General features: G+C 44.8%; 1 protein-coding gene across 1 annotated transcript in view; it reads right to left on the reverse strand.

The window, feature by feature from the left end:
* The window catches only part of ANKRD6 (ankyrin repeat domain 6), a 112767-nt gene that overhangs the window by 36183 nt on the left and 61902 nt on the right, over positions 1-14682 (reverse strand). Inside the window, 1 exon segment of the mRNA XM_050894741.1 lies at positions 471-726. Within this exon segment, the coding sequence (XP_050750698.1) occupies positions 471-590 (120 nt within the window). The 5' untranslated portion in view covers positions 591-726.

The following is a 14682-nucleotide window of genomic DNA, read 5'->3' on the forward strand; positions in this document are numbered from 1 at the left end:
ATGATTCGGGTATAAGCGAGGCTGCTGTACCAAGAGACTTCAGCAGCAAGAAATGCTTTCTGCGTACCTTTACCCTACCACAACAGGTGGCTTTCCCCCATCCCCTCACCCAGAAAGATGGGCTCTGTGAACTGCCTTCCCTCGACAGCGATGAATCACTCCATTCATCAGTTCACACAGTGTTCAAAAGTCAATGCACGCTTTGAAAAATGTTGCTGCCCCTCCGTCGACACACTACATTTCCAAGGACTCTGTGTTCACTACAGCTGCATCCGCTGGGAAGTGTATAAATACAAGACATGCACTATATTGTAAATTCACATGAGCTATTAAATATAAACTTTAAGGAAATCCAAACACTAACCTCAGACACATTCAGATTGGTAAAGCTATGAGGGCATTTTCACAGACAATGGTCTAGGAGTTATGTTAGTTCCCAGGGATTTCGCAAAGCGTTTTTCTCTTGTTACCTTGGTAACCGCTACCTTGGCACCCTTGTTGATAAGCTGCACCACATTCTCCACTTGGCCTTTGTAGGCAGCTACGAGCAGGCGTTCTGAAAGCACGGCGACCACATCTTGCTGGCTCATGAATTAGGAGAGAAAGGTTTTCAGGCTGCTTCGGTCCAAAAACAAAGGCTTGGATCAGTTCAAGCAGCATGCAGGCAGGCGAGGAAGGACCCCAGCTCCCTGGATGGTGACGTTATTGCTATGCCATCCTCTGGACCTGTGGATCAGAAAACAACACTGCCGTCAGCAAGGTTTCAGAGACGGAAGCACTGCAGCAGCTCCTCCCCAAGTGTTCGTCTTTACATCGCTTTGGGAGGGGGTCACAAAAAACCCTTGGAGCCTCCTGAAGACATTGCGCTTCTGTTGCAATGCAGAGGGATGTAGACAGTAGCACATTTTCAATGTGCCCTCATTCCCCTAGTTTGGGACAAAAATCCTTAAACTTTCTGAGAGCTTAACTCTCTTTTGGCCTAACCTGTATTTGTGTGGCCCCCTTTCATTCTCTCCTTCCCCTGAGGTTTCCCAGACTTTAGCCAAGGACGGGTTAACTACCTCCACTGCTAATAGCAGCTCAGCCTGTGTTGGCCAAGGGAACAAGAATAGGTTATAGTTACTGGCTGCTGATATAAATACACAAACCTCTGCCCTGGAAGGACTGAGTGCAGTCAGCAATTAAAGGCAGCTGACTGTTCCCTCACGAGTATAAAATGCTTCACAGCCTCCCCTGAACCATCCCAAGGACACCTTTGGGAGGGATCACAACCTGCAACTGGGAAACACTCATCTTTGCCGTCAGTGAGAAATGTTCCCCTCACAATGCTGACATCACGCCCCACTGACCCCAGAAACAATTCAGATTTAGCACTCATCATGCAAACTTGTGAGCATGTTCTTCTTCCCGGGCTCCACTGACCTGTCCAATGAGCCATCAGAGCCAAAAAGAGATTTCTGACATAATTCCAGAAAATGTATCCGCAGATCACTTCGAGTTGTAGGATCCAGAACCTGCCCAGTTTGGGAGGATTTCAGCTCTACCTGTGCTTTTCACACTTTGGTATTTAATTGTTTCAGTACAGGAAAAACACCTTCAAGATAGCCAGTGTGTATACTGATGATTTATCTTTCTCTCTCTCTTGAAATATTACTACACTGCGCCTTATCAGCTACCAGTATTACATGCTTTGCATAGTCTAAGGGTAATTGGTACACTGACTAGATGATCTTGGAGATTGATAGTGGAATACAATGTCTTTCACCCTTATGTTATCCCTTTGAATCCATCTCAAAACAGCAATAACTAAAAGCTATTACTGCTTAATGGCTTTGCTGCCCCCCTAAATTGATTTGTTTGTCTCAATTTAGCTCATAGTACAAAACCCTCCCCATCATAATCCCACCACTCAGAGTACTGACATTTCTGCTAACAGCTTCAGCAGGGAGATCATCACCAGAACAGCAGAAAGATTTAATTTCCATCCTCATACCAGGAAGACACTCCCAGCAACAAGGAGAAAATGCATGGGTGGTTGTGGCACATGAATTCCCCGTCTTCTAAATACTGAGGGCGAGACGTATTAACGAACATCACTCCAATGTTACAAGATCACTTCCACCAGTACACCTCCACAACAAAAAGATGCTGTAGCCCTGTTTAATTCAATAGTTAATAGGGTACTGTGATCCTCTGTGTCACCAAAGTGGTATCCGAAGTCCCTGGACCCTGCAGGATCACTGATCTACACTAAACATTTTTGATCACGTATATTAAAAAAATGTTGGTTAATTTGTAGTAGTAGATGATACTAGTAGAATTTAATTTGCACTCCTATGGTAATTTGTATTAATAAATCTTAAAATGCTTTATGAGCATTAATTATTGTAACACCCTTTGAGGTGAATACTATGCTCAAGAATATTACACGCATTTTAGAAAAAGGCGCTTTAAAGCACAGGAAAGTGACTGGTTTCTCCAGGGTTAATAGAAAACTTATGTCAAAGCCAGGAAATAACTCCAGATAATTGACTCTTGATTTCTAAGTATAAGCATTAGGTAATAATATTTCCAAGTAAAAAGATTCAGGTTAGCTTTTCCTCACCTTCCTCTTGCTTTTTAAGTGCAAACATGTTTGTAGCAACATGGAAATAGCTGCACATTTATTCAGAGAAACAACACAAAAACTTTCTGGGCCTCAAAGGCAGCACGACAAGGGACAACAGAGAAGCGGTGCTGTACCCTGTGCTGCTGGACCGGTCTCACCCACACCCTCAATGTGACAGACACAGTTTGGACACCCTGGTAACACGGAAAAGATGGAAGACAGAAGAAAAACCCCTTGTGTCCTTCACCAGCACTGTACACATCATACACTGCTCCTCTGGCACAGTGATGTGCACAGTATAGTACAAACCATGTAAAAAAGCCAAGAAATACAGATGGCCTACTCTTAGTAATTTGATCTGTGAAAAGCAATACAAGTTTCAGTCTCACCTCCCTAAGTATTTGCTTTCCAGCGACTCGTGCTACCGAAGCAAGCTGAATCCCTCGAGCCTGGCCCTCCTGCTCCCAACACATCCCTGACCCTCCCATCACATCCCAAAGCAGCGCCTCCGTAACCCAGGAGCACTTTCCACTCCTTCCCTCCGTGACTGGCGCACAGTGCAGGGCAAGCGTTACAACAGGGATCTTTCTCCGTGAGCTTTTCAGGCAGCGGGGTGGTCTGTTTCTGTGCCAGCCCTTGCCTGTGCAGTGGTGGTTTCCAGATGAACTGTACCATCACTTGTTTGTCCCCATCCTTACACCTAACCTGGGTGCCTATACTTTGGATGGAGTCATGCACAATACACTGACAACTCTGTGCATCTTAAAACATCTGTGCTCAGACCCTGCTTGGTTTTCTTACCCCTTAAATTAAAAAAAAAAAAAAGCAGTAACATCATTGTCACTGAGAGATTTCCATATTCACTGCAAAAATCTCAATGAAAACATTTTCCTGACACGCTGACATTTCTGAGCAAATTCGCAGAAACTGTAGATGTTCATTGCATCTTAGTCACACTGCTAGAAACATACACTAATACCTCAACTGACTCACAACAGTGCAAAGTTTAGTGCTGCCAGGGAAAAGTCTGGTTAACAGGTACGTACCTACACAAGGTAAATGCTGGAAATTGTACTCCCTAGTTTGATTTTTCTCCCTCTCTCTCTCGCTGCCTTACCATTACTGCGGAACATTCCCCCCAGAGATCATGAGCCTTCTCCGCCTGCCATGCCCTGCCACGCTGGAGTGACGGACTGCGATGGCACCGCTGTTATCATGTAGTTTGCCTCCTTGCCTCTTCCACCGTTTGGATCACGTATAAAAGCATAGCAAGGAGTTGATTCAGCTATCGGTCTTCTACAGATGTCTCCCACGTTGCCCAAGTCTCCAGCAGTCGTCAGTCCGCTTTCCCGGAGGGCAGTCTCATCACAAGCCTGGCTCCTGCTCTGGGCTGTTTTGCAGACAGGCGCTCGCACAACAGGTCACATTCCCCACGCCAGCTGCTTTACGTCTCCTCAGCTGGGATTATTTGCAACTCAGAAAAGCATGTCCAATTAGGATAGGAAGCCCAGACAACTGAAAGACCAACTTTCCTTTTCTCCTCAGCTGGTAGGAAAAGGCAATGGGTGACCAGTGGGAGCAGGAGGGGGAACAACCTTCTTATTCCCCTCCCAACAGACCCTTCCCCAGCACAGCAGCTCAACGGGCAGTGGCATTGCTCCCCACCAGCTTTAACTCTCTACATGCCTCAGACAGACAGAGCATCTTCCCTTGAACATGTCTGTACCTGCAGCAGGAGGAGGAAGGTATCAGATGCCCAAGGACTACAATTGAAAGCTCGACTGCCCCTTTCACACCCAGATGGTGCAAAATGAACCCAACAACATGATTACAGGCGCTGCATCGTGTCCCTGATGCCAGCACCTGCTGCCCAGAATTAAATCCCTCATTATCACCCCCCCAATCCAGGAGCTCGGGGGAAGCACAGGGCACGGGAATATTCAAACCTTCTGCCTTCAAAACAAAAAAAAGGATTTTGCTTTAACGTATTTTTAAATAAGAAACAACCATCTCTGTGTTTCTTTGTTTAAGATCAGATTACTTACCGGGGGCAGGCTGGGAAAGCAACACCTACTTCCTGAGCCTCTCCAGGGAAGCCGGCCAGGTGTGATGCCCACAGGTTCAGTTGCTCCGCCGCAGGGCAATCCCTTCCGAGGATAACCTGCTTACCCCTGAGGATAACCTGCTTATCCCATTGGCAGAACGTGGAAAAGGACAGGTTGACCATGGATTAGTATTCCCAACCAGCAGCAGCAAGGCACCGTCCCCAGGTGCTGAGGTCCAGCCACATCCCCACGGATGATGCCCGTGGCTCAATGAGTCATGTTGCCCTACGGATGCTCTAGGAGATGTTTGACCAGGAGAGCACAGCACGGCACAAGTGGACAGCCGGCTGCTCGGTCACAGGGTCGTAAAGCTCGCAACTCCAGCCTCTCTCCCGTGCAACTGGCAGAGCAGGCGAAAAACACTCTACACACCTTCCTCCTCCCCAGCTCCCTCCCCTCCAAACTGCTGCCAGGCTCCTTCAGCGGCCGTATCGCCTACATGTCAGTAACAAAAAAGTACAGGAATGATGATTTTTTAAAGCCAAAGGAAAGTCCAGGACACCTAAAACATCACAGATACTGAAAGGCTAGGCAATAGCCTCTCCTAAATTCAGAGAAAGGATTAAAAAAAAAAATCAGCTTCCTCTCTGAGGGAAGAGAAAAAAGCTGAAAACTATGGAAGATTTAAGAGCTATGAGCTAATCAACTTTATAAAGTCCCCTGCGCTAAACGGAAAAGATGCAACGCCAGAGCACAGGTCACTCTCAGTACAATGACCAAGTTAAATTAGTATCTGAATAAAAGAATGCTTACATAGCTAACAAAAAGTTTCCATGTGTACCAAGGTACAAGATGAAAAAAAAAAAAAAGGAAAAGGGACCCCACTTTTCTGCAAGAGACCCCAAATTCTCTTCTGTAGTTTATCACCAGAAATGACGCTGAATAGTCCAAGAAAAACTCTCAGTACCTGGTAGCTTCACTTTATGCGACATAAATAATGGAATAAAATTATTCTGAATTATTTTAGAATAGCCCAGTGTTAAGATATGGAGTTGGACCATTTTGTTATGGGAGGGTACATAATAGTTACTATTTTATAGTAATAAAAAAGTCTTTCTAAGAAAACTTCCTATGTCTAAATACTGCCCATCTCTTCTTTGCTCGGCTCTCAGAGCAAAATGGGTTTCTTTGCTTGTCAGTACATAACAGTATATTAAGATCTATAAAACGCTCTTTTTCTTGTCCAGCCTCTTTACAAAGCAGTTTGTCACATTTAAAATATGACATAAACACAAAGATTGTACTCACTTTAGAATAACAGCATTTTTCAGTGGAGTGGATTATTGCATTAGAAAGAGTGAGTTTCCTGGGACTCATTTTATCATTTACTGCAGGATGCAGATATATCTGCCATTTCTCTCAACTGACTTTAAGAAGGTTTTTCCAAGACCTGCGGCACTGCTTTCCTTTAAGTGATTTTTCTCCAGTTCCATCATGGATCCAGTATAAACTACTCAGGAAAAATATATGTATTTTGCTAAAGGGAGGACTCTGCCTCTCACCCCTTCCTGCCCCAAAAGACAGTTAAAAACCAGTCAAAGGTGTCACTATGAAAACCACACCAGCAGCAGCTATATCTGGAAAACAGCAAAGCCCCACCAAGTCAAGAACAATATGCTTTTCATTCATATTTTTCTTTACAACATCAATACTATTTTTGGAGTTAGATTTTATACCAATCAACATTTTGAACTGGACACCTACATAAAAGTCTGGTAGCTTATACGTTGGTCTCTGCTTTTTTTCCTTAAATATGTTTTCATTGCGTATTTTATTGTACCACATAAAATTATTCAGTTTTCATATGGACAGTTGTGTGATGCATCACCCTAAGTATCAGCACCGTCTGGGACATCTGAAAACGTTTTCTGGGCTTTTTTAATTTTTTTTCCCCCCACTTGTTGCTATTAATTACTTCAACAATGACTATTTAGCAGTCTCCCAGGGAGCATCTGCATGACAGCTGCTCATCACGCTTCCCACCACAACCAGATCGGACTGATTGATGTCACTGCTCCACCACAGCTGGTGGCTGCCCGCAGCCAGACCAACAGCCAACCCCACAGGCAGTGAACGTGGGGAGACAGTGACCGCAGCTTCCCCAACTGCTTCGTTGAGCGCGGCTCTGTCACCCAACCTCCACCGTCAGCTTCACTGAATGTAAATCCTCAGCTGCCTGGCAGCTCTCAGGCAATGCCTTGTTACCACCAAAACCAACCTCCAAAGCTGGACCTGCCAAACAGAACGCTTTTGGAGAGAGGCACGGACACATGGAGACCAACGATGAAGATCAGAGGCAGTTCCAAGTCATCGGTTAGACTTGGAAGTCTCCATACATCTCCTTGTATGAAGACAACTGTTTTTCTTCCCCTCCTATTTATCTCTTTGCCATGTAGCCCTGACCCCCCTTATCGAATATGCAGGTTACATACTTATGACTTTCCATATTATTTGGTTTTTTTATTTGGCTTATCTCATTGAAGTTTCACAACTTTATTACTCTCCCTGTCCTCTCTTTCAACACTTGCGTGCACACACATGTCAAAACAATTCAGTACAAGTGAGCTCAACTCTCAGCAAGCCCTTGTCAGTTGAGCACTATTTACATAACAAAACAATATCTATTGTTTGATAGGGGACAGTGCCTGTGTGCAAACACACATGCATGAGATATCTCGTTCCCATTTGCATAAAACCAGTTAGGAGGTCTTTCCAGCTCACTGCTGTTTAACAGAAGTGCTGGAGCCCAACCTTGGGAACGAAGCAGGCACACATCTGCGCTCGTGGGAGAGCAGGGTTTTACGTTACGCTCACGCACAGTGGGACTTCTGGATGTGAGAACTGTCCCTCACCATCATCTTCTGTGCAGGAGCCACCTGCCAGTCAATTAAAAGGCCACACAGATCCCACCCAAGCTGACCGCAGAACCTCACTGGGAGCCAAAATCCTTTCCATAACAAACTCCCTTTCCTGCTTCACTGCTCTTCCCTCCTTTCTTACCCCCAAGGGTACGTTCTCTGCTACCAGGAAAGGCCTTGGGACCACCCTGCTCCACCTCCATACCAGAAAGATGGTTTTAGAGACACTGCTTTTCAAATTACCTATAGCATGGGCAGCATCTGCCATTCAGTTTGGGGACCCCACTGCCCCCGTGTTGGTGTGGTGGTGCAGAGGTCTCCTCCTTGTGTTTGCTCTGAACCCTCCTCCCTGCCAGCACAAGCAACCCCACACTCTCCCAGCCAGCACGTAATGGCAACTCAGGTAAATATTGCAAAAGACATGCTGGAAAATTTCAAGAAAAAATTAATTCCTACATTTATAGATTTTTCCAAGGTCAGAAAACACCACTACGATAATCTAATCCCAGCCGGCACCAAGCCACAAAATTCTATTTGAGCTAGATCCTATCTTTTATAAACACGAGTAAAGATGTGCAGCCAGGCAGCAATCAGAAAATGCTCTGACTGACAGAGCAGGGAAGAAGAAAACACATATTCACCAACTTCAAAATATTTTCCAGCTGACAAAAGAGCACTGGACATGTTCTTCAAAAAACAAGACTCAGGAGCTGCCAGCAGCGATGACACAGTCCCTCCTGTACCAGCACAGCTGAGGTCTTGGGAGAGCACTGGGAGATGCGGTGAGGTAGCTGGACCGGTGCTCCCCAGTCCAGCACTGAAGCACAGACACACCGTAAGTACCTGAGATGTTATGGTATTAGCACAATATTCCTCAATATCGCTAGGCATCTGGCATGAGTACAAGAGTCTGGCAGGCAGCGTGTCAATTAAAAGTTTAACGAGGCTCAAGCTGAAAATCAGTGGATGAAATCCTAGGGATGGAGTGGCCAGGGTGGGAGAGAGGCGCATTCAGACAAGCATGGGCGGAAATGCAAAGTATGCCCACCGTAACCCATGGAGCGGTGTGTGCCCCAGTTATGGTGCACACTGTTGCCGTCGAGAGAAGGTAATTTTTCCAGTTGCATCCCATCACGGGGTACTGCAGCAGCAAGAGGAAGCACAAATATCCAGGGACCTGGCACACCCTGGAAAATGGGCAAGAGAAACCGAGCGTGGTGGGGAAGCAAATACGGAGGTCACGTTCTGCTGTATGGGGCATGGTATCGCCCTGCCAGTCAGCACAGCTGGGACAGTAATTCTCACTTCCTAAACCCATGCGTTGATCCCCCTGTGCCACTGTCGAGAAGCTGGCTGTAACACCCAAGAAAAACCATTACTGATGGGCTAAAACTAGCTGCATCTGATTCACACAGGGAACCGCTTTAGGGAAGGTCCCAAACCTGCTAAGCCTACCAGAGGGCTCCCACTGGCCTCAGCAGACTTTGGAAGAGCCCTGAAAATGATCTCCAAATACTGGGAAACAACTTAAAAGCATCTCTGAAGAGATCCTAGTAAGGAGAGAGCCCAGCCTTTAGTGACTACAAAGCCTGCTGAAAGACTGTGGGTTTAGGGACTTTACCTTTTCCTGTCCTATCTGTGAGTTTGGGCCAAAGGTAGCAAAGACTCTCTGATGTGCACAAAGCCTCCATGCTGCACACTTCTCATGGTGCTCAGTGTTTTGGGTTACATAGCAGCAGGTGAAGGGGACAAAGTTTTTCTCTTCGGACCACAGGCTCAGTTCCGCACCGGGTTAGGTCAGCTACCAAAGCTGCTGTCTCATGGCTGTGCAGGATCCTACGCGACACCCACAGAAGGTCTCTACTTCAATTCTAGTAAAAGATGTTTATAAATGACAAAAAAATTTGAACACATATTAAAGGATACATTTGTCAGCAGTCTCAGCAAATAGACTGGACTTCCACGTCATTTCTTACACGTGGAGGCATATAATGGTACAGAAACGAGGGCAATAAACAGACATTTCAATACTGTCAGTGTTGTACCCCAGACAATTACTACACTTGCTTCTTTTCCCCACAAAATAAGCGTGTTACTTTATCGATCCCCCTGGACCCACTTCTGGGGTCAGTTCAGTTTGTCCTCCCACTTCTGGGATGGTTTGGCCCCCTTCTGGGACTGGTTTGATGCACCTGGTATTGGTAATACGATGAACATACATATATATAGATGCATATAAGTAATCTACCATAAGTATATCTGCTGTTATACTATCAATAAGTTTACTAGGGCTAAGTTTGTAGTAAGCTGTAATATTACATATATACTTGTTGCTGCTATTATTGATTACTGCTAATAATTTGTACTAGCTTGTTATTTATATTCGCTGTATTGATCACAGGTATACTTGCTAGTGGTGAATTTTGTGCTATTTTTGGTAACCTTAATAAAGGAGAGAAGTTTAGAGGATGAAGCCTCTGTCTGCTTGTGTATTACAGAATCCTGCAAACCCACGGTCACAATCTCCTTACTCCCACAGGCCAGGTAGCCCTTCAGATCATGACAGCTCCCCAGTTAATAATTCCCTCTGGTCTCCTCCACAGCTCCATTTCTGCATCCCAGAGCCCTGGAGCCAGGTTTGCCTTTCCTTGCAACTGCATCAGACAGATCAAATTCACTTCCCAGCCCACTCCAAACTCTCTGACCTGTTTCTGCAGCCTCATCAGTCATTCCCTGCCTTGTAGGAAGAAGAGATCCTTTCTTACAGCCGAGCAAGTGTAGTGCTTGGCACTCACCTCTGCAGAGTTTAATCCTCTTGATTTTGGACCCAGTGGAGCCAAATCCCCATGGATTTCCTCTTCTAAAGTTCCTGCATCTTCTCCCCACTTCACCCTCCCGCAGTGCTTACAGATCCTTTCTGTTCCACCACCCATTTGTGAACTAACGGTTAAATGCTGTTTCTATTTTTCAGAAACAGGGAGCACCAAGAAAAACACATTTAAGTGAGTGCGAGGAGCCCAGTGGGCCTATTTTAATGCCCATTTCTGTGTAGTTACACAAGCAGGAGGGATAGAAGCAGTAATAACTTGCAAAGCCAAAACCTACAAACATTTCAAGCAGCAACAGAGAGAGTATCTACTTGGAAATCCTTTTTTATTGTGTTAAAGGAGTGTTACGTCCTATTTTACGACATGCTGCAGTCCTCTCAGGACTAAAGTAATTACTTTTATTAGTAGCACCTCACAACTGCTTAGTCAATCCAAAACATCTAGATAACTTAAGCCAAATCCTTGTGAAAAACAAGTCTGGGTGATAAAAATAACTTTTTAAAAAAATAATTAAATAATGCATTTTGGAAAGGGTTATATGCATCACAATAGGGGGGGGTTTTTTGCTGCTTTACTGTATGGTGCTATTAACCCTAAGATATTTTAGTGCTGATGGCATGGCTGATCTTGTTTCCATGTCAGCTTGCAAGGGCGATAGGAGAGAGCTGTGCAGGGATTATCTCGATGGAAAATCTCTGGCAAGACTAGAAGTTGCAGTGGTGGGAGCATGTTAATGAGGGAGGCTTTATGAGGAAAAAGATCCTCCTTAGACACTGACAGTTAATATTTCTTCCCCAATAACTCATGCACAGGTCACCATCACGGAAGCTGAGGACAGTGAGACTGAAGTGCTGGAAAGGAGCGATGCCTACTGAGCTTTCACACTACTCCCTCCTCCTCCCAAAATGAACTTGCAGTACAAATAGTTTTTACTTTTTTTCCTATTAAAACAACCTCAAGGGATGCTTTCTTATGAGTTACGAAGGTGCATCTTCCATAGGTAAAACATGTATTGACCGGCTTCCACAACTCCTTTTAATCTGCGCTTTTCCGAATCACAGCTTCCCATCCATCTCTGTAGCTCGCAAGGCACCAGAGCGTAAGTAGGAGGTCTGCTCCCCATACTGCAGTGACCCCCTGAGATGCAAGACTTCCAGTCTGGGTCCCTGGGCAGGTACTGCTCAGTGTCAGGTACCACCCTCTCCCAAGTTACCATCTGAAGCAAGCTTTTTAACTTACCATGGGAAAATCTTCCTCTGCTGGGGAAGGAGACTGAGGTACTTTCCATATTTTCAGACACCAATAAATGTATTTGTGTTGCAGGAGAACAGAGAATTTTCTCTTCATGATGTCATCCTGCCTATCACCATATACAGTGCCCCTGATTTTAATGTTTGCGTTAGCAGGCAGTAAAATGAACACTGAATATCTTCAGGGTTTGGCCCCTTCATGTACAACACCCATCAAGGACAATATATACAGAACAAATGGCGAAGGATATGCAAGTACTACTTGCTTCATAAATCTATTTGTGAGTTGCAAAAAATCATTCACTATGGGCTAAATATATTTTCCTCAAAGAGGATCATAAATCAATTCAGAAGCTTTCTGCAGATGTCTTGATTTCTCATCCAGTTGCTACACCTGAAGGGGCTGCACTGGAAAAGGCTAATGTTACTGCTTCAAATGGTTGGGCACTTTCTTCAATGGGTCCAGAAAATTGCATAATTATCAGTATCTTTTAAAAATACCACGACTACCACACTATGAACCACCTTCTGAATGTCTAGGTCTGTCTAGTAGAAGAATTTCAATATTACACAGATGAAAACTTTCACCACTGAGAGGAAACACATTTTAACACAAGTTTAACTGCACAATTAATTCTTCACATAAGACGCTGATGCCAGTGAGTACTGTGCTATTCCTGTTGCAGTAAACATAACAGATCTAACGTATCTGCTCTGCTTCACTGATAATTAGTGTAAGTAGGGCCATTACAAATTTATGAATCAGGTGCCCTGACTGCATGTATGATCTATCAAAGGCAGTTTAACTGACTTCACCATCTGACCCAACATTGTAATACAAAAGTGTCACCAGGGTAATATTTCCTAAGTATCCAGCCACATTTTCAGTGTTTTCTGGGGGCCTGCTATTGAGCAGATGTTTAGAACCCTTGCCAGGAGCCCTGTACAACCTTGTGAGAATTCCCGAGAAGGCTGGCAACAGTCTGTGAGGGACAAACAGCCAGTTCTACCTACCTCACAGAATCACAGACTGGCTGAGGTTGGCAGGGGTGTCTGGAGGTCATCTGGTCCAACCCCCCTGCTCAAGCAGGGCCACCTAGAGATGGTTGCCCAGGACCATGCCCAGATGGCTTTTGAGTATTTCCAAGGATGGAGACTCCACAACCTCACTGGGCAACCTGTGCCAGTGCTCAGTCATCCTCATAGTGAAAAAGTGTTTCCTGACGTTCAGAGGGAACCTCCTGTGTTTCAGTTTGTGCCCATTGCCTCTGGTCCCATCTCTGGGCACTACTGAAAAGTGCCTGGCTCTGTCCTCTTTGCACCCTCCCTTCAGGTATTTCTGTACATTGATGAGGTCCCCCTCGAGCCTTCTCTTATTCAGGCTGAACAGTCCCAGCTCTCTCAGCCTTTGCTTGTAAGAGAGATGCTCCAGTCCCTTCGTGGCCCTTCACTGGAAAATTTATTAAGCTATAGTCACCTGAAGCCATTGAAATGAACGATGTGTTTAGAACTGCACACATGCTCATTGGGTGAAGGTTTACACCACAAGAAGAGGAAATTACTTCTTCATCCAGAGAACAGGAAAGTCTATAGAACAGCAAGGTATGCACTACTCACAAAATAGTTTGCACAGCAAACACATTAGTTCATTACACTTGCAATCTAAATGGTTTCTCTTGGAATGAGATTAGGAAAGCTACAGATTTTCACCAATGGGACTTAAACAGCAGGACAGCATCCCTAGTGCAAGCATGCTCCTGCAGTACAACACCCTGGAGCACACTCATGCTTTTTCTCAGCACTACCAACATTCTTGTCTACTGTCTCCTTGCTAGCTTCTTTGTTGTCTTCTGCTTCTTTTCACATGCACAGAGCTCCAAAACCAATATCCAGACCATGCCCATCACCCACATGGCCAGTCCGTGCTCAGCCCTGTGTGCTGCACATTTGGATCACTCTCATACGTTCCTTCTCCCACCTCTTCTACGCAGGAAGGTTTTTCCAAATAAATGTAAGAAACAATCAGGTTCACTCCAGCTTCAGTGAAATTTGAAACATCTTCACAAAAGGATTAGAAGCCAGAAACATCGGGATTCCTCTGTCATCCATCCAAAAACCAGAGCTGTATTTTCATAAATTCTTATTTTAGAGGTTGTATGGCATGGACTACACTTTTAAGACACAAGTTCACGTGCAAGTTTTACCATAGAGCTACGATTCACGGTAACAGTTCAAAAATTATCACTTCCATTATATTACATGATGTTCCACCCAAGACAGTCATTGATGACTGAAGCCAAATCTCAGATTCATGAGAGCAAAAGAAAAAACAAACCGATTGCGAGGAAGTGTTTGGCAGCACCTCTGCTCTGACCACAGATGACTGAATGCAAATTTTCAGGACCCTCCAAAACTCAGGGGTTCTCTGGACAGCACTGTGACACCAGATGTAAAGAAAAAGGTTCACTGGGCAGCGCAGACATCTACCACTGACTTACTCAGCTAGACTCCCTTTACTGTCAACAAAGGACACGATCCATGTCATCCTAAAGTACATTTCAACTGTCAGATGAATCACACTCTAAAATTACCGACCTCATTAAGCATCATCTCAGATACTGCACTATAAACATCCAAAGTCAGATTAAATTAATCCTATCCACAGTATCTGTGAGAAACACTCAGCTTTCTGCAATTTGCTAGAGGACTTTTATTTGCCTGACTTCACCATGACATCTCCTGTCAATGGTAAATCACTGTGATTTATTTAGAATTAAAACACTTAGATTGGAAAAGAAATGCAAAAAACAACTGGTGCAGAAAGTATCAGCAATTCTCAGTAATGACTTGTCTTCTGCATGGACTTTAGAAATCACGCCACGCTCTCAGGTTTTATCTTCTAAGCCCTAAGCTGCTTCTGGCAATGATCCCACAAGCCCGGCTCATCCTCCAGCATCGAGACTGCCTTATTTCCCAGAAACAATAAAATAGCTTAGCGCATGGAAAGCCCCTCCTTGTGCAGAGGATGGGGCT

The sequence above is a fragment of the Gymnogyps californianus genome, chromosome 3 (assembly GCF_018139145.2).
Source record: "Gymnogyps californianus isolate 813 chromosome 3, ASM1813914v2, whole genome shotgun sequence".
Taxonomy (NCBI): domain Eukaryota; kingdom Metazoa; phylum Chordata; class Aves; order Accipitriformes; family Cathartidae; genus Gymnogyps; species Gymnogyps californianus.